This window comes from Melopsittacus undulatus, chromosome 2, assembly GCF_012275295.1.
Source record: "Melopsittacus undulatus isolate bMelUnd1 chromosome 2, bMelUnd1.mat.Z, whole genome shotgun sequence".
NCBI lineage: Eukaryota > Metazoa > Chordata > Aves > Psittaciformes > Psittaculidae > Melopsittacus > Melopsittacus undulatus.
Window position 1 is genome coordinate 31,195,803 of NC_047528.1, and position 20,454 is coordinate 31,216,256.

Below are 20,454 nucleotides of genomic sequence, written 5' to 3' on the forward strand. Positions count from 1 at the left end.
TAAAAAAAACAGAAAGGAAAACTTTTTCTAAGCATATGAATGACGTACTTCTAAACCAACTTAATGATCAAGGTCATTTTCAGTTTGAAAAAGCAGAAACTCAAATTTTACAGGCCTTGAAATCCCACTTTAAGAAGTTTTTAATTTAAATATTTCAAAGCAAGTCTGTTCTTCAGATTAAGGGAAGGTGAAGCTTCTATTAAAAAAAAAGAAAAGGCTACAATAGAACAAAATACTGAATTCTATTCTCATTCTCATTTAACACTTTGCTTTTTAGATATGCAGTTTAGCATTCCATATGAGGTTGCCTTTATTTTCGTTAAGCCATGATTATGTCAAATTAATTCCTCTTTTCTGTGTGTCACGCAGTGTTAATAACATTACTGGGCTTGCAACATCTCGAGAGTAGTTTAGTCACAAAAATGGAAGTGAACTTCAAGAAAAAATAGACAAGTCTGTTTATAAAGCCCATGTAGATGGCTCCATTAACTCAGTGATAGGGTTCAGGATGTATAGTATGCATGAGGGCAGTGTAATGCCTCTTACTGTTTTCTTTCAAGGCTATGTACCTTAAGTCATTCCATCTTTGGGAGCATTTCAGCTTACTGCCTTCCTTAGAGGCTTAGTATGTAATAAGATCAATCCCAATAATTGCAGTTTGCCTAAGCAAAAAGGGTGAGGTTGGAAATCCTCCCTTATTTTTCTTTCTTTTTTCTTTCCTCCTTACTGGTAAGTAGTTTTTCTTGTGGGGATTGAAGGTTAGCTTCAGCAAAGCTGAAGGAGCTAGCATGAATGGCTGTTATCCATGTGAAATAAAGAGGGGTTGAAATCTTGTGTCAGAAGTGTCTAGTTCAAGGATTTATAAATACAGTGGCCGTTGTGGATTGCAAGAGGCATTGAGACTGTTTGGTCTGCAACTGCATGTAAATACTTCTGCTGTAGTAGCTGGATAGCAGATACTTGTTAGACACTACGGTGGTATCATGGATACAAGATTCTTGATGCTGGGGCTTCTTTGATGTTGGGATGTGCGAAGGGTTTTGATTCTGTGGCCACGCACATTCCCTTCCGCAGCCCCTTTTCCCGCTGTTTGTTTCCGATTCGGCACAATGGGTGCTTTCCCGTGTCCCCCGGAGCAGCTTTGTGGGAAAGGTATGCTGTAATTGGTTTATAACCATTCATAATGACCTGGCAACTCGGTGTGAATAGCAACGGGGAGCAACTTAACTTGTGATTTATTTAAGTAAGCTACATGGATGAAAGGTACTCCCAAGTGTACAAGTTAAGCTAGTTGCCTAATTGGATGTAAATTTTCACTTGTAGCGTGGAAAGAAGAGAGGGTTTTGTTATGAATTTGGATTTATGAGCAAGCTTCTGGACTGCTAAACCAGTTTGTGAGCAAAGTTTATTACTGTCTTTTTGGGGGGATGTTTTAGTTTTTGAATTCAGTAAAAGCGAGTATGCTCTTGTCATTTGTAAAGCTAATGGAATATTAAGATTTTTATTTACAGTGTGAATATCTGACCTTGCTTTTGGTGCAGTAACACACACTTTGATTTTTAAAAGCCAGGATTGGTACTGCCGCTTTGGTTGTAGCCTTTTACCAGTTTGTCACGGCATTCCTACTTAATTTATCAAGGCTCCCCCTGCTTTTCCTCACACAACACCCATGATACGAGCAACCCACCAGTTGCAGGGCATGATGATTCGGCAGGCAGTACGGCAGCCTTGGTAGTTGTAAGGCCATGGGTAGTAGCCCAGGAGAGGCTCACAGATTCTCTGGCACTGCGTGTAACTTCGTCTGCATTCAATGCAGCACACGCCGAGGTGATCCAGCATGGGGTCAAAAGCCATGCCTTCACCTTCCAGTTGCTGAAATGTAAAATAGTAAACATCATTTCAGTGCTCTCATTTTCAGAGCTTGTAGAATACACTGATGCTCCTGTAAACCTTACAATGGGTGAAACCTGAAATCTCAGTTCTGTTACAGTTAACAGCACTCCCACTAACTGCACTAACTGACCACAGCATCTTGGGTTTTTTTCTCCTTTTTGTCTTGCTGCAGAAGTGTAGAATTGGGGCATTCACCTGTGGAAGATGGAAAGAGCAACAGGGAGCTCTAATTCATTACTTTCTCTTCTACAGTCCTTGCAAAAGATCCAGCAGCAGTAAACTCCAGGTTTTAAATACTAGTGATGGAAGAGGTTTCAAGACAGTTATCTGGGTCTTCTAAGTAGAAGACAGCATCTGAAGTTATATGCTGTGGTTTTAATGTCTTAATTTTTGTATTTTAATACTTTTTACAGCAGTCTCAGAAAGCTGTTCAGTGTGCTGCTACCCTGCAGTCTTCTGAGGATTTCTCTCCTCTCAGTCTGTGTTTTTTCCACACTTGCCACGTTTAGGCTCATTGCCCAGGGAACCTGTGAATGCTCCATCCCTGGCAGTGTTCAAGGCTAGGTTGGACAGAGCCTTGGGTGATATGGTTTAGTGTGAGGCATCCCTGCCTATGGCAGGGGGGTTGGAACTAGGTGATCTTAAGGTCCTTTCCAACCCTAACTATTCTATGATTCTACGATTGTGGACACTGAGAATGCTGTTTCTGACAGTAAGGAGCTACATAGAGAAAGATATGTATAAAATATGTAAAAGCAGGCTCTTGCTACTGCCTTCACCCTTCAAAATTCATGTCCTTGTTTCTGGGAGATACTCTGCTTTTTGAAACTCCATTGTTCTTTCCTCATTAGTGTTACTTCAAGGAAAACAGCAGCAAAGAGCAAATGCTGAAGTGACACTTGGCCTTTCACCTGACCATTTTCCATTCAGAAAATTAGCAACACACTGAAAAGGTGAGATGCAGAAAGATGCCATCTCTTGTCTGGGCTTGTATAGGACACTAGGGACAGCTCAGTGTTGTTCAGGCTCCCAGTAACCTGTTCCCAGCCCTGAGAGCAGAAAGGGTGTAATTTCATTGGTCAGGATTCATCATCCTTGAATCCAGGTACCTGTAGCGTGAACTTCTACTCCTGAGCTCATCATCCAGGCTCTACTCATAGCGGGTGAAGAGAAATAGCTCTGAGGAGGATTCATTTCATCCTCCAGGGATGACTTACAGTGTAATTAAAGATCCATTTGAATCAGATTAATTGGTCAATAGAGTTTGGATATAGGCATCTATGCAGTGACTAAAGGTGAATCCCACCCTGAGGCTGAGAGGAGTCTGGTGACTGTATCTGACTGGACATTCTCAGCTTGGTCCAGGACCTTATGGCTGAAGAACAGACCTGTAGTAGTTGTTCTGCCACTGCCCTCCATAGATGGGACAGCTTGGACCCCATGGACTTGGTCACGTTAGCAGCTGTGAGGAGAAGTTACATTCCAGTGCTGCTGTTGTTTCACTGACCTCGTGAGAGAGTCAATTTAGATCTGCTTTATTTTGAGTGATTAATTTATGTTTAATTAAGGGATGTCAACTCGGCAGAATGCTGTCACACTATAATGATCTCCTGCTGTTGCATAAATGTCAAGTCAAAGCCGAGACTTACTTCCAAAGCAGGAGGCATTTATCTTGTGACAGTGTTGTATTAAAATGACTTACTCCTGCTGTACCAAATGGTGGGTGTAAATTGTCTGGCGCTGGTGCAGTAGACTGGAAGGTGCCTACTGTACAAGCAGCTCTCCTGCAGTGTGGAAAAGGTGTTGGGACACAATGGGGAGGCTTCTGTGCTCCTCTGGGCTGCTTTTTCTCAAAGAGCCAGGACGAGTTTTGCAGTAGTCATCTGCTGTTGCTGTCTATAAACATGCTCACAGCTGTGAATTGCTTGCTAGAACTGGGGTCATTCACTGTTATAGCAGAGAGGCTGAGAAAACAGATTTACCTGGCCTACCCCTAATCTCTTTGCAAATAGACTACTACTGCTTTCCTCTGTAGTAGTCACTTCTGATACTAATTTCTGTTTGATGGCAAAGGATTTCAGATGCGCCATCTGTGAAGACATTCAGGGCCAGGCTGGATGTGGTTCTGGGCAACCTGATCCAGTTGAAGGTGTCCCTGCTCATTGCAGGGGGATTGGACTACATGACCTTTGAAGGACCTTTACAACCCAAACTCTTCCATGGTTTTGTGTTTCTGCCTACTGGACTCTTTCTCTACATTGTCAGTAAATGATGGGGCTCAGCTATTTGATCAAGACCAGCTTTGGTTTGTTTTCAGAAGGTGTTATCCTTGTCAGGTCTCTCTAGTGCTGCTTCTGTATGGGTCTGGCAACCCTGAAAAGCAGCTTGGCATCAGCTTGCCTTAATCAAGTTTGGCAAGCTTGAGTGTTTGCCACCTGAAGCATGTGTGCTTGTTTGAGACTGAAATCTAATGAAAACTAGGATGGAGGAAGGAGAGGAGGACTGAGGAAAGATTGTGTTCAGCTGCTTAGATGTATTACAAGTCTGTAACAGGCAAAGACTGCAGATAAAAAAGAAAAAGACAAACTCCCCGTCCATCAGTATTACCTGTCTACAACAGTCTCAGACTCTTAAAGATTACAGTGCAATACTTACATTATAGGGGTTGTCTGGATTAAGTGTTTGGTCGGTTTCTTGTTCCATTGGCCTGGTTTCATTAGGCTGGTGATCAAGCTCTTGAGTCAGCTGCACGGTGGGTGACCTAGTGTTTACTTCTTCACTAGCAGCTTCCAAGTCTTCCATATCAAAGTTTGATTCTGACTGGCGTTTGTTTCTCTTCATTTCTCTCCTTTGGTTATCTGCAGAAATAATCATGAGATTATTATAATCGTAAGATAAATCTTACCTTCAACGTGTCCTTGTATTTACCTGCACATTATCTCAGGTTTCAAGGATTTCTTTAAATAATAAAAAAAGGTGACAGTGGGAAGCAGAGGGAAAAACCAAACTATGTGGTGGCAGACTCAGTGAGCATTCCCATGGGAGTTGCTTGTCTTCCTGTGATGTATCTGTCCAAAGGGGATGAGACTGCCTTTTTTTTCCCCTTTCTTCCTCCCCTTGAGGCAAAGCAGACTGGAGGAGATTTGTTGTGGTTGCTCTTTTACTCACCCTCTGGTCACTGATGTTGACTCAGCAGCAGTTACCAGCACTTGCAAGTCCAGTCATAAGCATCTCAAGTTTTTTTGAGGTGCTTTTGTGACAGACTAGTGCCTTGCTCCCAGGGGCACCTGGTGAACCGAGTGGAAACAGCTTCTGGACAGCACTGAGACTGCTGTCTTGTTGACCAGTGACATATGCAAGGTTATGAGAAAAGTGGAAAATATGGGCAGTTTGGATCCACAGGCGCTCCAAATGTCATGCTTCCCCCCACCTCAAGTGTTCTAATGCTAACTGGACCAAAGAAGAGTAAATCTTTTCAAGTCTTCTCCTCTTCTCCCAAGGTCTGGAAGTCACCTGGAGAAAGTGCCTTCTCCCTGGTGACTCCTGAGCACCTTTGCTAAGCTCAGCTCTGGGTGATGGGAGCACTTCAGTCCTGGGACTGCTCCCAGAACCTCATAGACATCACCGACCAGTTGCCTAGCTAATGTCTCCTCCTACTCCATTGAAGTCCTGAAGCAGGCTTGGAAACGTGACAGTCTGCGATCTCAGATCAGGAACTTGATATTCCCCAACTGTTGTCCAGATACAGTGTTCCTGCTACTTGGTGTCAGCTGCCTAAACATTTTGGAGGCTAGTTGAAGCTGTTGTCTCGTCCCTTCTTGGGGGTTGGACTGGATGATCTCCAGAGGTCCCTTCCAAACCTAACAATTCTGTGATTCTGTAGAAATACACTGAACTCCCTGGTAATGTTTCATCTTCTAGCAAGTCATCCATGTGGGCTATATAAATTACCTGGGGAATACAAGTATTTAGAATGTCTAATAAGTGTGAATGAACTCCAAATGTGCAATCTCAGCCCTCACCCATGAGGGCTTGAGAAAACAGGGTGGGCAAGGGAGGAAGGGATCCTTGTTTCCCATATGTGCAAGTCTCTGTGGGAAACCCAGCTTGGGAAAGGTGTTCAGATACAGGGAGACATAACACATTTTTCAAATAAAGAAGTGTTACCTTTGGGATACGTTGGTCGCAGCCAGAAAATTGGAAGATCCCCACAAAGCTCTAAAATTTTAGGGCTTAGGAAGCTGTTATGCTTGATAGGCTCATCTGCAGCCACCCAGATAAGGGAGTTTTCGTCAAATCTCACAGGCATGATTTCATCTTCCTGCAAATAGAAGGGCATAAATCCTTTGCTGCTCAGTGAACAGTCATGTGCCTGCTTGCTGCTGATTCTCGAGCATCAACCTGTATAATCATCCGCTGCAGCTAATACTGAGCATCTTTATATCTCGGGAGTGTGAACTGATTGTACTGAGCCAAAGCCTGAGTAAAGGTTGCCACCACTGAAATGAATGGCAAAACTGCTGTCAGCTTTGCTGGGGCTAAGATTTCACTCATTTGTCTTGGAAAGTTTTTGCCCTGAGTACAAGGACTGAATGTCAAAGAGTGTTCAACCCAAAGCACCGGGGTTTCAGGTGGTAGAAACTGTGGAGATTTACCACCTTCAGCAAAGCAGCAATGAAATACACCTGCTAAAAACAAGCCCTTCTTCTTTTACCATCCCCCATTCTCATTTGAAGTACTCCCAAGATAGATTTATGATAGGGAGAGGGGCAAAAATCTTATTCGGAAGTTTTAGAATGGATTATAGCTTGAGAACCGCTCCAGCTTTCAGTGTTAAGTCAACGTTGTCGGTATGATTAAAGGTCTCGTTTGGTAAAAGCGATTCAATTGACCAAAAGCTTCAAGTGTGGGTTAAAGGAACCTGCCTTTTTGAAGTGTACCCTGCAGGTTTTTGGTTCATATCTTCAAAGTAATGTAGGAAAATGCCAGTGATTGATTCTTTAAAGTTGTTAGTTCAAAGTATTATTTTACATAAAATGTGTAAGTATTTCATAGCAACAGTGAAATATTGAAAGAAACCCAACTTTTTGGTCATGGAAACCGGTATGATTTCAAAGTTAAAATTCTAAATTGCTTCCCTAAACCTCATCAAAACTTGTTATATAACTGACTAGATCAATTTATTCTGTCGAGCTGTTGTTCTTTAGTGTGTTTATTGATTTCTTTTGTAGGTCTCAAGTCATTTAAGTTCACTATCCAATCTGTCTAGTGAGAAGTGCTCTTTATTTATGTTCTCCCACTTAAGCTTTTATCAGCATCAAAAATATATGAATCTAGTTTTCAGAAATAAAAATATCCTTTGTTTCTGTTTGAGATGATCCTGGCTTGTGAGCAGCCAGAGTTTTGGGTAGCTATGAAAGCTTATTTTAATCAACTGTTTTTGTAGGTAGTGTTGGTTATGATACGTGTTGTAAGAAAACGGCATATGCATACTTTTTCCTAAATACAAGAATACCAGAGAGGGGACTTGCTCTAGAAAAACAAATACTACTTTGCCATTCCCATCATACATCTAACCTGGAAAGTCAAGCAACAGGGAAAGGTTAACATCCCAACAAGGAGCGCTTAGTTGGCTGCTTGTTTTGGCTTTGGTGTGTGCAGTTTATTGCAGAGGTTGTGTGGCTGATGCATCTTTAGAACAGATGCACAGAAAGTAGGGCAAGGAAACAGGTTTACTGTTGCCAGGTAGAAGGTTTGAAATACCTTTGTGACTATTTAAGGATAATGTCTTCAGGGCTGTGACTTCATTCTTACAAAAGATGACAAACTGAAACACTGGCTTCAGGCAGTAGGGCTAATGAAGTCAAGAAGCCCAGCCTTGCTTTAGAATAAGGCAAAGCAGGAAAGATGTGGGCCTCTGCCTGCAGCTTGGGTAAGATCTCTTCCCAATCACAGAAAACCACCAACTTTAGGGGGCTTTGTAACATTGCTGGTGCCTTGGTGTTTGGCTTTAGAGAGACCTTTCCCCCCTGGCATTTTGAAGTGTATGTTCAGTAGTCACAGCACCATTGAAGTGTTGTGCAACCTTCATGGTGCCTATCTCCCAGGTAATTGCATCTGCTTTTATTTTCTCAGGAGCAGAGCAAACCCAGGGAAATGGGTTGTGGTTCTCCTGTGCTCTCCTGCCAGTGACTGAGATCCTCCCCGCATCCAGGCTTAGCTGTACTGAAGTGATTCGAGCCACCCCTGTGTGAGCAATGGACTTGGGGGTCCAAGCTCTGGGAAACTCAGCCTGTGCATACCTAAAGCAGTAGGCTTTTTTGACTAATATGTGGTAAGGAGCGGTTTTGGTGGTATCTGGGTGAGAGCTGCAGCTTTTGTGGTGGTTGCAGTGCAGATTTAATGAAATTTAGTCAACACCATGCTCTAAAATTAGATCTGATGGCATCTAAGAAGGCAAATTCTTCATTTTTTCTAACTATTATTTCTTCAGAGTTAGCTCAATTTTTGCAACGATATTTTTCCACAGTTCACCTTTATTTACTATTCTAGAGGACTCGAGGGATGGAGTCCCTGCTTTTGCTCAAGAGTGCTGGTAGAGATCTCCTGGTATCTACCACAATCCCTCCTTGTATTGACTAAAGCAGCTGCTTCTTCCATGCTCTCCCAGCCTTGTGTACAGCCTGATCTCAGGCAGACGCTGTTGTCACTGAGGTCTCCTATGGATCTGGTGGAAACTGGTCTGTGGCTTCCCTCACTCACTAATCTGCAGCCTCTTGTGATGCCTTGGGCACAGTGATGTATCTGACATCATTCTTGCTTTTCATACCTTTCAAGAACCGCTTGCAAACAGTGAACCCTTGACTATACCACCCTACCCTCAACAGCCCTACCACTATCCACAGTGCTTTCAAATGTCATCATTATATGTATTTACATGACACTTTAAGACCCTCTCTATACAAGGATTTGTTTTTAAATGAACCCCTTACCAGCTCAGATGAGAGGCTTGCTTTAGTCATAGCATCAACTTCGGGGATGTGCGCTTTTGGCTGAGCTTTGATGTAACACTTTTCTCCTTCAGCAAAGCGGATCCCAGTTATGCCCTGTGAAAGCAGAAGGCAGGGGGGTTGTGCACAGCCCTCCAGCTCCCCACCACCCCCAAAGAAGCATTCAAGCACTGCTAAAATTTCCACTGAGTTTTTAGTCTGAAGGTTAAATCTGACTTAAGCCCAGATGCAGTAGAAGGCTCATCCCTCGCCATTTCAGCTTTATGACTTTAGTTAAATGGGGCTAGAAGTTTTCACTTGATTTCTGGAAGGTGGGGGTGTTTTATGTAAGTGCTTCCATGCCCGCTGTAGGCTACTTGGAGTAGTTCTGTTAAAGTATTAATTGACACACTTTGAACTGTAACTTCAACACCTACCGTAGGCAGCCTCAAATCGTGTTAGCTGGTGGTGCAGTACCCTGATGACACAGATTTACAGGAATGTGGGGGCAGCTTGGTCCAATTTATACACATAAGTGGCTGTGACAGCAAGGGGAAGCTCGTGATGGGGAATTTGGTGCAGAAATCTGTGTGTGGGACTTCCTTCATCTGGCCTATGAGGGCGAAATGCAGTTGCCTAAGCCTAGGTGGAAGTCTAGTTTTAAGCAAGAGAAGGGTATCGCAGCAGCTCCAGAGGGCTGCAAGTCTCCTGCAAGTCCTGGATTGTACTTCCCAGCCCTGTGCCAGCACCTTGAGCATCAGCTCTCTTGTCTGTAGTTTCTGTATTTCTGCTGTAGGTTTTTGGGTACCCACAAAAGAGCTCTTTTATGCTATGAAATTGGATGCCTTGTCAATGGCAAAACTACTATGTTTTTCCTGGGGTTGCAAAAGCTCCGTTCAACCACCTAAATATTATTATCTAGTGCCATTTGAGGAGTGCTTCTTTTCTGTGCAGCCTCTGTCTGCCAGAACACGGTGGCATAGATGTCATCATGACCCTGCATCTTACCTGCTTCCTGCAGGCATCCTGGATGCCATAGGCTTCTAGTGCAGCTTGAGATGGATGCTACTGAGGATCTGAGTCTCATCCTGTGTGCCTGCAAGTCCTGTACCTCAGGGCAGACACTCATCAAAACAAAATGACTAATCCTAAAGCAGTGGGAAAGGGAATGGCTGTGCAGGGATGGGAGCACGGGGGAATGAGACTTCGTGGTACACTGAGTATGCTAAGAGTATCCTAATATTGCCAAATCCCAGTCTTCACTGACCGTGCAATGCTAATGTCTGTAACTTGGCTGTTGGAGGCCCATCTCTCCAATTTCTTTCTCCTTTATGCACATTCTTGGCTCATAACCCAACTGGCAGCATCCTTCTGCTCTCTCCCATTGAGCCTGCCTCTGGCCTGCTGTAATTACAAAGAGCACCATCCCTGGGATGGTGGTGTTGGCTGGTTGGTGTTGGGAGCTGATTTCTGACCTGGTTGCGGCAGGCAGCAGTTTACCAGCAGCAAGCATGGAGGCAATATGATAGAATTGCAGAATGGTTTGGAAAGGACCTTAAAGCTCATCCAGTTCCAACCCCTGTCACGGGCAGAGACCCCTTCCACTAGACCAGTTTGCTCAAAGCCCCATCCAACCTGGGGACCAATTCAGCATAACTGCAGCGGGCTGGTGCTTTTGTGCAGATGTGGAATGGTGAAGGCAAATGAGAAGAGCTGGTTGTGGGTGTTATCCAGCTGCTAATAATGTTGCTATGGTGATGTTAATGAGAGTTTCATAAAGGCTGAAATGTTCGGCAACTTGGGGTCCTGGATCTCCTGGCGTGGATTTGTTTGTACTTGCTGAGAAGCCAAGGAGCTGAATTTCCTCACCTTCCTGGAGTCAGCAAGGGGAAGGTAGCTGCTCCAGAAGACCTGGGTAAGGCTTCCTAGCAGCAGCATCTTTATTTTAGGTGCTGCTTTGACTTACAGAGGACTTCACACTGATCTTAACTGAAGTTGAGTGCTTCACACATAAGAATGTTAATTGCAGGATCTGGGCTCTGTAAATAGGTTTCTGCAACATCAATAGATGTGCCTTTAGTAGCTCAGAAGTGGTGCAGCTCAGTGAACCACCCTATAGCAGCTGTTGAGCTCTGCTGAGATTTGGCATCCGTTAGTCCAGGCTCTGCACTGAGCAGCCACAGCCAAGTTGCTGGGGTACCCAATGTGTTTGCAGTCAGCCCAGGTGTCCCAGCACCATGTGCTTGCTGCATGGATGCGTAAGCTATGCTAAATGCCTCCGTCCTCTCCCCTGGGAATGAACCCAGGCCAAGCTGTGGAGAGCAGCTCCCACCCTTTATCTTGGACAAGAGGAAGCTGCCTAGGTCCAGCACTGCATGGTGATCTCTCCTTGGTATTCACTTGGCTTATTGTATTGACCTTATTCTCCTAAAATTGTGATGTTTGGGGGGAGAGACAGAGGAGGAGGTGGGTTTTCCAGTTCAAATAGTATGAAATGCCTAAAGGAGGCCTACAAGGAAGCTGTAGAGGAACATTTTACAAGGGCATGTAGTGACAGGACAGGAGGTAGTGACTTTAAACTGAAAGAGCACAGATTTAGATTAGACATTAGGCAGAAGCTCTTCCCTGTGAGGGTGCTGAGGCACTGGCACAGGTTGCCCAGAGAAGCTGTGGCTGCCCGATTCCTGCCAGTGCTCAAGGACAGGTTGGATGGGGCTTGGAGCAACCTGGTCTAGTGGGAGGTGTCCCTGACCATGGCAAGGGTCTGGAATTAAGTGGTCATTAAGGTCCCTTTCAACCCAAACCATTCTGTGATAATGTGAAATCCTGCAAGGGCTGTCACAGCTGCCAGAACATTTTGCTAGCAAGACCCCAAAGGCACATGTAGCTCTGTTCAGTGGTTTGAAAATGCAGAGTATTAGGTGGAGCCAACCCTGATAAATCCTAATCCATGCTGCTTACTGGAGTAGGACCTGGCACAGCCTATCCCCAGAGGCACGTAGGCTTCGTTTTGGAGGAAACTGCTCGTCTTGCTGTGAAAGCAAGCTGCAAGAGCAAGGATGTTTGTGTGGGTAGCTAGGAGCTGGAACCTGAGAGTGACGGGGCAGATAAGTCAGGGCAGGGTCCAGTGCTGGAGTAATTTGTGTGAAGGATGAGGGTGGTGGTACTTACAATCTGAAAATCATGAACTTCAACAGCTTCTTCACTCCCACTTCCCGTTTTGAATGTCTCTAAATTGTTTCCAGCATCAATTTCCATTGATCCATCTTGTACTTTTCCATTAATGCTCATAGTGTAGTGAACATTGTACACCTGGAATCAATAACAGAGCAGCAGCACACATCAGTAATTGCTTATTGCCTTCCTCCTACACCAGGCGATGAGTTAGGCTGACTGTCTCAGCTCCTAACTTGTATTTCTGTAGGCATTAGATAACCCTCCATCAGCCAACACCACACTGCTGCGATGCTTCACCCTTGGAGCAGGCTGTCAGTGGAGCAGGCTGCTCAGAGGTGGTGCAGTCTCTTCCTTGGAAGTTCTCAAGGCCTGACTGGATAAAGCCCTGAGCAACCAGCTCTGACCCCACAGCAGCCACTGCTCTGAGCAGCAGGTGGGACTTAGAGATCTCCTGAGGTCCCTCCAGGGAGTTTTACTTCAAAACCAGTGTGGGTTGAGTCCACATCCCAGCTCACTCCAATTTAACAGCCTTCTTCAAGGTCCTATTTTAGGAATTGCTGCTTATGCTGACATGATTCCTGAAGGAGAACAGAAGCATCCCACTCCGAAGGCGTCCAAACCCTATTTATCTCTTAGGATGTTCTGCTGAGGCACAGGAAAACAGGTTGCTCTTGAATATGAACATGCTTCCCAGCTTGTAATGGATGTGAACGTTGTTTAAATTGGATGTGAAGTTGTATAGACTTGTATTTTCCTTGTCAGCGTATTTGCTCTTATCCCATTTTCAATGAGGGAAGCTGCAGCGTGGTTTGTATTTGCAGGAGGACCACAATCTGCAGAGAGGGTTTGCAATTCTCTCGTGCAGCCCTGCTGAAAGTGCTGCACCAGCAGTCTGCTCTCGGCCTTAAAACACCTCACAGCATTTTAATGGAAAATTTACACTGACAGCTACAGACAAATTTCTTCTTCTCTTACCTTTGCCCAGGAAAGTCTGAGGTGATAAAGATTTATGGTTCCTCAGTTAAACAGATTCAGCCCCATATTTTCCTCCTCTGTCTAGGACTCCTGCTGGATGTGCTCCATAAAACCAGGCCAATGTGCACGGCTTCACCTGCCTAGGGCTGAGCTAGGGCTGAGACTTTGTTATCCCTGTTAGTTATGGGAGAATGTAAAGATTTAAAGTAAAGGTAACTTTTAAATTGCCTCAATGTTGTTATGAATGACCCTAGATGTAATCTTTACAGTTGCTTCCCAAACATTTGCAAGTACAATGTCACCTTCTGAGTTTGAAGGCAGCTTGGAAAAGTCGCCCTAAGCTTCCCCAGTGTCTTCATATGGAGATCAACTTTGACAGTTAATGACAATGAAGCATGCGCCACATTTTGCAAAGCAGAATTTAGATGATGAGAGCAATAAAAAGAAGGAAATTTTGTCTTGTACTTGGCAAAGGCAGTTGCTTGGTCAGAGCTGAATCTGCCATCATTCTGCCTCTCTATGTATCCATTTCCATCCTTCTCCAATCTCATAAGCCTCAAGAAGCTGATGGCTCTTAGAGAGCATCCTGAAGGTCAGCATCCTGTCATTTTTGTTTCTTTCTGATTGCCTGCCTTATTCCTCTGTGTAGGGAATCTCTAGGGATCCCTAAGGATTTAGGGATCTTGTAGGGAACTTCTGCTCTGGCTGCCAGGATCCTCACAGAGGTCTTCCTGAGGGAACCAATACATAGGTGGAGGTGGCACAAAACCACTTCCAAAATAAATTCAAAGATCCAAATCACAATTACGGAGCAGGTTACATTCACATGTGCACTGGCGTGTTTGAGATACGATTTCAATAGCCATCTGACATGAACAGAAATCAAAGTTTCTATATTAACATGTTCTAACACGCTGAAATTTGGGACTTAAACTGATCGGCAGCTTCTCAGTTTTGTTCTTTGCATATGGGATTTATCATGTATGCCACAAAATGTAATAAAACTTAACCACGACTTTACAAACTGCTCTACAGCTGCTAACAGTACATGCCTGTGTGTGCACACAGTCATGCAATCCACTGAAGCCAAATAAAGGTGCCTGCCTGTTAAGGGGTTAAATATAGCATGACATACTTGAGGGGCCAGGTAGGATCTGGACCAAGAATGCAGAGGATGTGAAAAAGGAATTTACACATGTCAATGCTGGTTTTGTCCTCCGAGCTGGAGTGTGCCCAGGCTGTGAAGCCCTGTGGACGTGTTGGGGTTTGAGTTTGCTGTGGATTTGCAAGCAGAAATCAATGTAATGTCTGTGCTCTCGAAGATACTTTTCATGTTCATTAAGAAATGTGCTTCCAGGAGGCTCCATGCAAAGAACCACTGAAGATAATGCTTATGGGGTGGGGTTGGGTTGTGTTTTTTGAAAGCATAGAAAAAACCGCAAAGATCTGCTTAAAGATCTGCTTCAAGACCTCTTTATCGACCCCGCAGGAAGCGTTCCTAGGCTGTGCCTCTCCCGCACACGCAACCAGCAGCCCCGTCCCTATGCGGGCTGTGCTGCCGGGCTCACCTGCCGCTCGGTGGCTTTCCAGAAGTAGAAGGCGCCGATGGCCCCGGCCAGGAGGAGGAGAGCTCCGGCGATCAGCACCGCGGCCCCCGCCTTCAGCAGCCGCCCCGGCCCGGGAGGCACCGCCGCCGCGTACGCCTACGGAGAATGCGGGGCTGGGTGCGGGCAGGGACCCATCCTGCACTACCCCCTTCCGCCGCGTCCCGGCCCTGACCGGACCCGACCCATCCTGATCCGACCCGATTAGGATCAGTTCTGTCCTGATCCGATCTGACCCGACCCTTTTTTCCCATCCCGACCTGTTCCATCCCGACCCGTTCCATCCCATTCTATGCCGTCCCGGCCCGCTCGGTGCCGTTCCGTTCCAACCCATCCAGACCCATTTTGTCCCGATCAATCTGTCCCGACACGACCCCACCCGACCCGGTTCGTCCCGTCCCCCGTCCCGTCCCGCACGGTGCTGCCCGGCAGCACTCACGGGTGGCAGGCACTGCTCCACATCGTCAGGCCCCACTCGGGCGATGGGCACCTTCTCGGAGCCCTCTGCCATGGCTGCCGCGGGAGGGAGAGCTGCCCCGGCCCCGCTCCCGCTCCCGGCCTCAGCCCCGTCGGGGGGCAGCACCGCCCCTGCCCGCCCCGGCCCGACGGGGAGGGCAGCACCGCCCCCTGCCCGGCACAAGGAGCCCCTTGAGCTGCCCGGCAGCAGCAGGACCGTGACACCCCGTTCCCCACAAAACACCCTGCGGCTGTCTCCAGCTTTGGAGACGGGGGGATTCAGGGGTGCAGCGGACAGGCATCCCTGCACGCCACTGCAGAGAGGAGATGTGCCCCTGCAGACAGACAGCCGTCGTAAAAACCAGCTTTTAAAATAGAACAGCATTTTGATGCTTCTTCATGTTTGCTGCAGGAATCCACAGGCGTGGGAGCTGACACTGCTGTTGGGTGGCTGCTCTGTGAAACACCCGATGTGTGGCACAAGCAAAAAGCCCGGCTCCCCACCCTTTACCAGCCTGGGAAGCAGGGCAGCCAGCCCAGGCCTGAGACAGGCTCATTGGGAGCAAGGCTGGGGTGGTGATTTGATCTTTTCATAGAATCACAGAATGGTTTGTGTTGGAAGGGACCTTAAAGCTCACCCAGTTCCAACCCCCTGCCATGGGCAGGGACATCTCCCACTAGACCAGGTTGCTCCAAGCCCTGTCCAACCTGGCCTTGACCACTGCCAGGGATGGGGCAGCCACAGCTTCTCTGGGCAACCTGTGCCAGTGTCTCACCACCCTCACAGTAAATGATTTCTTCCTTATGTCTTCCTAATGGTTCTAAATCTTTCCTGTTTAAAAAGGTCATGGTTACCTTACAAACTGATCTCTGAAATGTGTTTCCTTCCTGCACTGTATTGATGTCCTGCCCATACATACATGCACACACATGTGTCTGTGTGTGCGGTCTTTGATGCTGGAAAATAAACAGCGCTGGACTCCTTTGGGGCTGACACTGTCAAATACAGAGCACAGGAGCCTTTGTAAGGCTGGAACTGAAGGATAAAACAGAAAGGTCATGAAGAAGAGATGTCTGGGTTGTGCCTTGCCCTGCCCTGCCTTGCCCTGCTTGCTCTGTCACCTAGACAGGACATGGCACTGGAGGGCAGGTCTGTTGAACCGGAGAGCCCTTGACACATGGGGAACCATCTCATGCTTGAGCAGTGCCTACGCTAACCAGTGCCTACACCGACCAGTGCCTATGCTAACTGGTGCCTATGCTAACCAGCTTTGGCACAGCAATGTTTTTCTTTCAAAGCATGAATCTGTTTATACTTCTCTTTCCCTCTCCTCCCCATTTTGCTCGTCTGGCAGGTTGATGTCCCCTGGCTCAGTTGTTGCACATTACAGACATGTCGCCCCATCTGGGATGGTGACAGCAGAAGCCAGCTGACAACCCCATCCCACCGCAGCTCATCCCAGCCCTGTGTATTCTGTATTTCCTACATCTGCCTCTCCTCTGCACCCATAACTGCAAAAATCTTCCTTGTTTTCCATGTCTAAATCCTCTCACTGATGTGCGCAGTGGCTTAAAACCCATCATCAAGCAGCACAAAAGCAGAGAAAACTCAGGCCCTATTGATCACCTTGTGTCTGCTTGCCTGGGGACCGAATCCCAGAGACACGATCCCCATCTTCCTTCCCTTCAGCCCAAATTCGTCCTTTCTGTCGATTGCTGTCGTTAATGATCAGACCTGAAACACAAATTGAGCGGGCATAGTTGCTGCCAAAAATAAACACAATCACAGCTCATTAAATCAAAAGTGAAGCCTCCTGTGCAACTTCCTAAACTAGGGCATATTCTAGCCCACTCTGGAATGACAGGTTGGGGCTAATAATAAGATTATGATCCTCTTCATTAGCAAGTATTTTGTTACACCAAAAATCTCGTGAATGGATATGTCTATCTTGGCAAAATGTGAGAATCCCAGCCTTTGATCTCAAACCTCCATTTAGCATCGCTGCTTTAAAAAGACAGATTTATTTTAAGGCCCCTGTGCTCATCTTCCATGGGAAAAAGTGCCAGGGAGGCAACGCTTGCCTGGGAAGAGCAGCTGCTCGTTGGGGTTCAGCTTGTTTGAGCGGCATCCCTGTGACTGACGTGGGGGAGCTGCTGTCTCCCCACACTGGTACCTGACTGCCTGACAGCTCCTTCTCTGGGATGTGAATGGAAAGGCAGAGAGAGACTGCGATGTTTTGACTGGAGAAAGGGTGGCTGAGTGTGCAGTGTTGGGGAAGAGCGTTAGCAAAAGCACTGTATATCAGTGCAAGGGTGAACAGGTGTATTTAACACATTGATGCTGAATATTCAAGGGTACCATCCCTGCAGGTGCTGCATGTTGAAGTGCACTATCAGCCCCTGAACACAAGGGTTGGAGGGCTGACCCCACCGTACTGATGGTGCAGTGGTGGCCCTGGCACGTTTTAACTTGGGCAGACTCCCACAATCCCAAGCAATGGCACCAGCCACGAGCCGATCTGCAGGGATGGGTGCCCAGCTACTGGTCCTGGGCTAGGGTGTGAGATGGATCCTGCTCATGTAGGTTCCTTTGGGATGGAGGCATTCTGCCCCAACCCTGGGCGAGAAGCTGTGCAGTGTTTTCTCCTCAAGCCAAGGTGCAAATCCCCTGAGTAATCCTCTAAATGTGTTTTTGTCATGCAGGGAACAATCCCAGATGTATTTATTTATATTCCCCAGCGCAGAGCATTGCTGCCTCTTCTTGTCTTCCACAGGCAGAGGAGGAGCAGCATGAAATTTCAAGCAGGCAGAAGAGAAAGAGAATGTTCCTGTTACCCAGTTTGAAGATTGCCACCTCCAGTTAACCCCTGTGCTCATGCTCTGCCTTTTGTGTGGGCAGGGATCTGTTTCCCTTGGAGGGTGAGGGGAGTTGCATCTTGTGCATTTGATTGATTGGGTGACATGGGAGAAACTGGGGGGTTTTGAGGCAGAAGCAAACCTGTACAAGCAGCTCAGCATTCAGCAGCCCCAGACACTGGCTGTGGAGGGCAAAGACAAGTGCGACAGCCAGTGTTTGCAGGGCTTAGGGCACAAAAACGTGACTTGCCTTTCACTGGCTGAATTCTTCATTTGCAATAAAGATGAGGATGATACCAGTGTCTGAGCTCAGCCTCCTCTCCAAATAACATGTGTGTGCTCAGCTGGATTAAGCTAACTTTGGAGACTGGAAGTCATAATAACAGTCTTTTACAGGACAGCTTTTCTGCTTGTCTAATACTATTATGCTCTGTGCTGAAAAGCATTCCAGAGTACTTGGAGTGCTATGCTGGCTGTGAGGTTGCTTAGCAGATAGTACCGGCTTGTCTCAAGGAAGCACATTTTCTCATTATTTTTCAGTTTAAAGGAAAAGTTTAGAAGGAGAAGTGGAAATATTAAAAGTGAGGAGGATTTGGTCATGCTATGTGCCTTTCTGCGAGTTTCTTCTGGTGCCTTGTGAGCTTTATCTTCATTTCCTGTGTCTCAAATGGTTATTTGAACTCTGTGATGGCCGGAACAGAAACCCGTGAGGACTACTGACACTGGGCACCTGATTCTCCACTCTGCTTTTCCATGGGTTTACACCACCATGACACCATAAGCTGGTTCAGCTCCCACTTATTTGAAGTCTCTTCAAAATAACCAAAGTCCTCTGGGGAAAAGGTCCTACAGAGAAAGCAAATCTTGGCATTTGTATTGTGGCTGGGCACCAGGTGCCCGTGAAAGCCTCTCCATCACTGCCCTCCTCAGCTGGACAGGGCAGGGAAAACATAATGAAAGGCTTGTAGGCAGGGAGAGCTCCCTCACCAGTTGCTGTCACAAGCAAAACAGACTCAAGTTCGGGACATTAGTTTAATATATTACCAATAAAATCAGAGTAGGATAATGAGGAATAGAAATCAAATCTTAAAGCATTTCTCCCCCCAAGCCTTCCCTTCTTCTTGGTATTAAATTTACTCACAAATGCTCTATCTTCTCCACACGAGTGGTGCAGGGGGACAGGGAATGGGGGCTGTGGTCAGTTCATCACACACTGTCTGTGCTGCTCCTTCCTCCTGAGGGTGTATGTCATCACCACAGCTCTCACCTCTGTAGTGGCCCTGGACATTGTGGTGCCCCTAGAATGCTTGCTTTTCCTCCTCTGCTGCCTTGCCATGTGTGCGGAGTGTGCTGCCTCCATCCTCCCTTCTTTGACCAGCAACACACAAAATTCCAGACACCAAACCCAATATTTTTCATGGTAGGTGTGTAATTCTCCCTGGGAAGCCCTGCAAGAACCTTGCTCTGGAGAAAATGGGCATCCCTGCTTACTCTGCATGGGGTGCAACCCCAGCAGCCGAGCTGACCCCACTGGAAAGGATGTCCCAAAACATGCTCGGTGCAGGACATTGCTCATCCCAAACCCTTCCTCTGCTCTCCTGTGGTCGAGTGATGACATATGGCCCATCGTGGATTGCTCTTCCTCACCCGAGGACACTAAAGCCTGATTTGTTTTTCCCCAGGGCTGAATCCCATCTATCCGTATGTTTTCATCTTATTCTTCTTAATCTAGCTCGTGGCTGTGCCTTCTGTTTTCCTTGAATTAAAGAAATAAAATAGCTATCTGCCATTACATGCTTTCATTCCTGCCTTTAACGATGTGGTCGCTTTTGTAGCTATTCTGTGTAAATTGCTCATAGGCTGCTTTCTTCCTTAACCTCCAACCACAGCTTTGTGCTTTGGAGGTAGTTATTATCTTAAACAACTTGGTAGCATCAATCTGTTTCTTTCCTAGAGGCTTCTTTATACTTTGATGAGAAATCCACTAAGTTTCTTTTGCTTTGTAGCAAAGGCCAAGTCTGGCTTTTTCCCCCTCATCTGAAAGCACCCATGAATCAACTGCATTTCTCTTTTTCCATCTTTGCACTGTTCTAATAATTTCATGACCCGACTTTACAGAATATTTCCAATGAGATTGTCCCGGAGGTGCCTGCAGCACCGGAATGTTTTTCACAAATCCAGTCTCTTGAGATGTATATTTTCCTCACCTTTCCGACACACTTTAAACATCGAATTTCTCTTGCTTTCATTACCTTTGTGAGGCACTTGTGCAGTTAATTTCAGCAAATTCAATCCTTATTCATCCATGTGCTGTTCTTTCATTTAGCCTTTTGTGTCAGGCTTTTTAAAATCCCGTCTATAATCACTCTTCTCCTGGATCCAGATCTGTATTTTAAAAAGCCAAAATCTTCCCCAAAACCCTCCCTCACCTCAGATTTAAGAAGCTAAACCTAGGAAAGTGAATAAACCAAGAAACAACCACGTTTTCTTGCTAGATTTAGTGC

The 20,454-nt window shown here is 46.2% G+C and overlaps 1 protein-coding gene across 2 annotated transcripts; it reads right to left on the reverse strand.

Annotated features, from left to right (window-relative positions):
• CNMD (chondromodulin) lies at positions 1–15,194 on the reverse strand. 2 transcript variants are annotated; one of them, XM_005145646.3, is made up of 7 exons: positions 15,078–15,194; positions 14,603–14,737; positions 12,054–12,194; positions 8,886–8,999; positions 6,061–6,214; positions 4,549–4,751; positions 1–1,872 (listed from the first exon to the last, which is right to left on the reverse strand). In XM_005145646.3, exons 1-7 carry the CDS (start codon positions 15,147–15,149, stop codon positions 1,657–1,659), a joined length of 1,035 nt encoding a protein of 344 aa, XP_005145703.2. In that variant the 5' UTR covers positions 15,150–15,194; the 3' UTR covers positions 1–1,656. The 2 variants fall into 2 exon arrangements, with proteins under 2 accessions (XP_005145703.2, XP_030901771.2); XM_031045911.2 differs by lacking the exon at positions 14,603–14,737.
• Between the last annotated feature and the right edge of the window lie 5,260 nt (positions 15,195–20,454).

Bases quoted from the DNA above. Each gene is read 5' to 3' on its own strand.
- CNMD (XM_005145646.3), bottom strand. From the start codon at position 15,149: ATGGCAGAGGGCTCCGAGAAGGTGCCCATCGCCCGAGTGGGGCCTGAC. The intron at 4,752-6,060 runs GTAACACTTCTT...TTATTTCTGCAG, and splicing joins GCGACCAACGTATCCCAAAG to ATAACCAAAGGAGAGAAATG. The intron at 1,873-4,548 runs GTAAGTATTGCA...TTTACATTTCAG, and splicing joins ATCCAGACAACCCCTATAAT to CAACTGGAAGGTGAAGGCAT.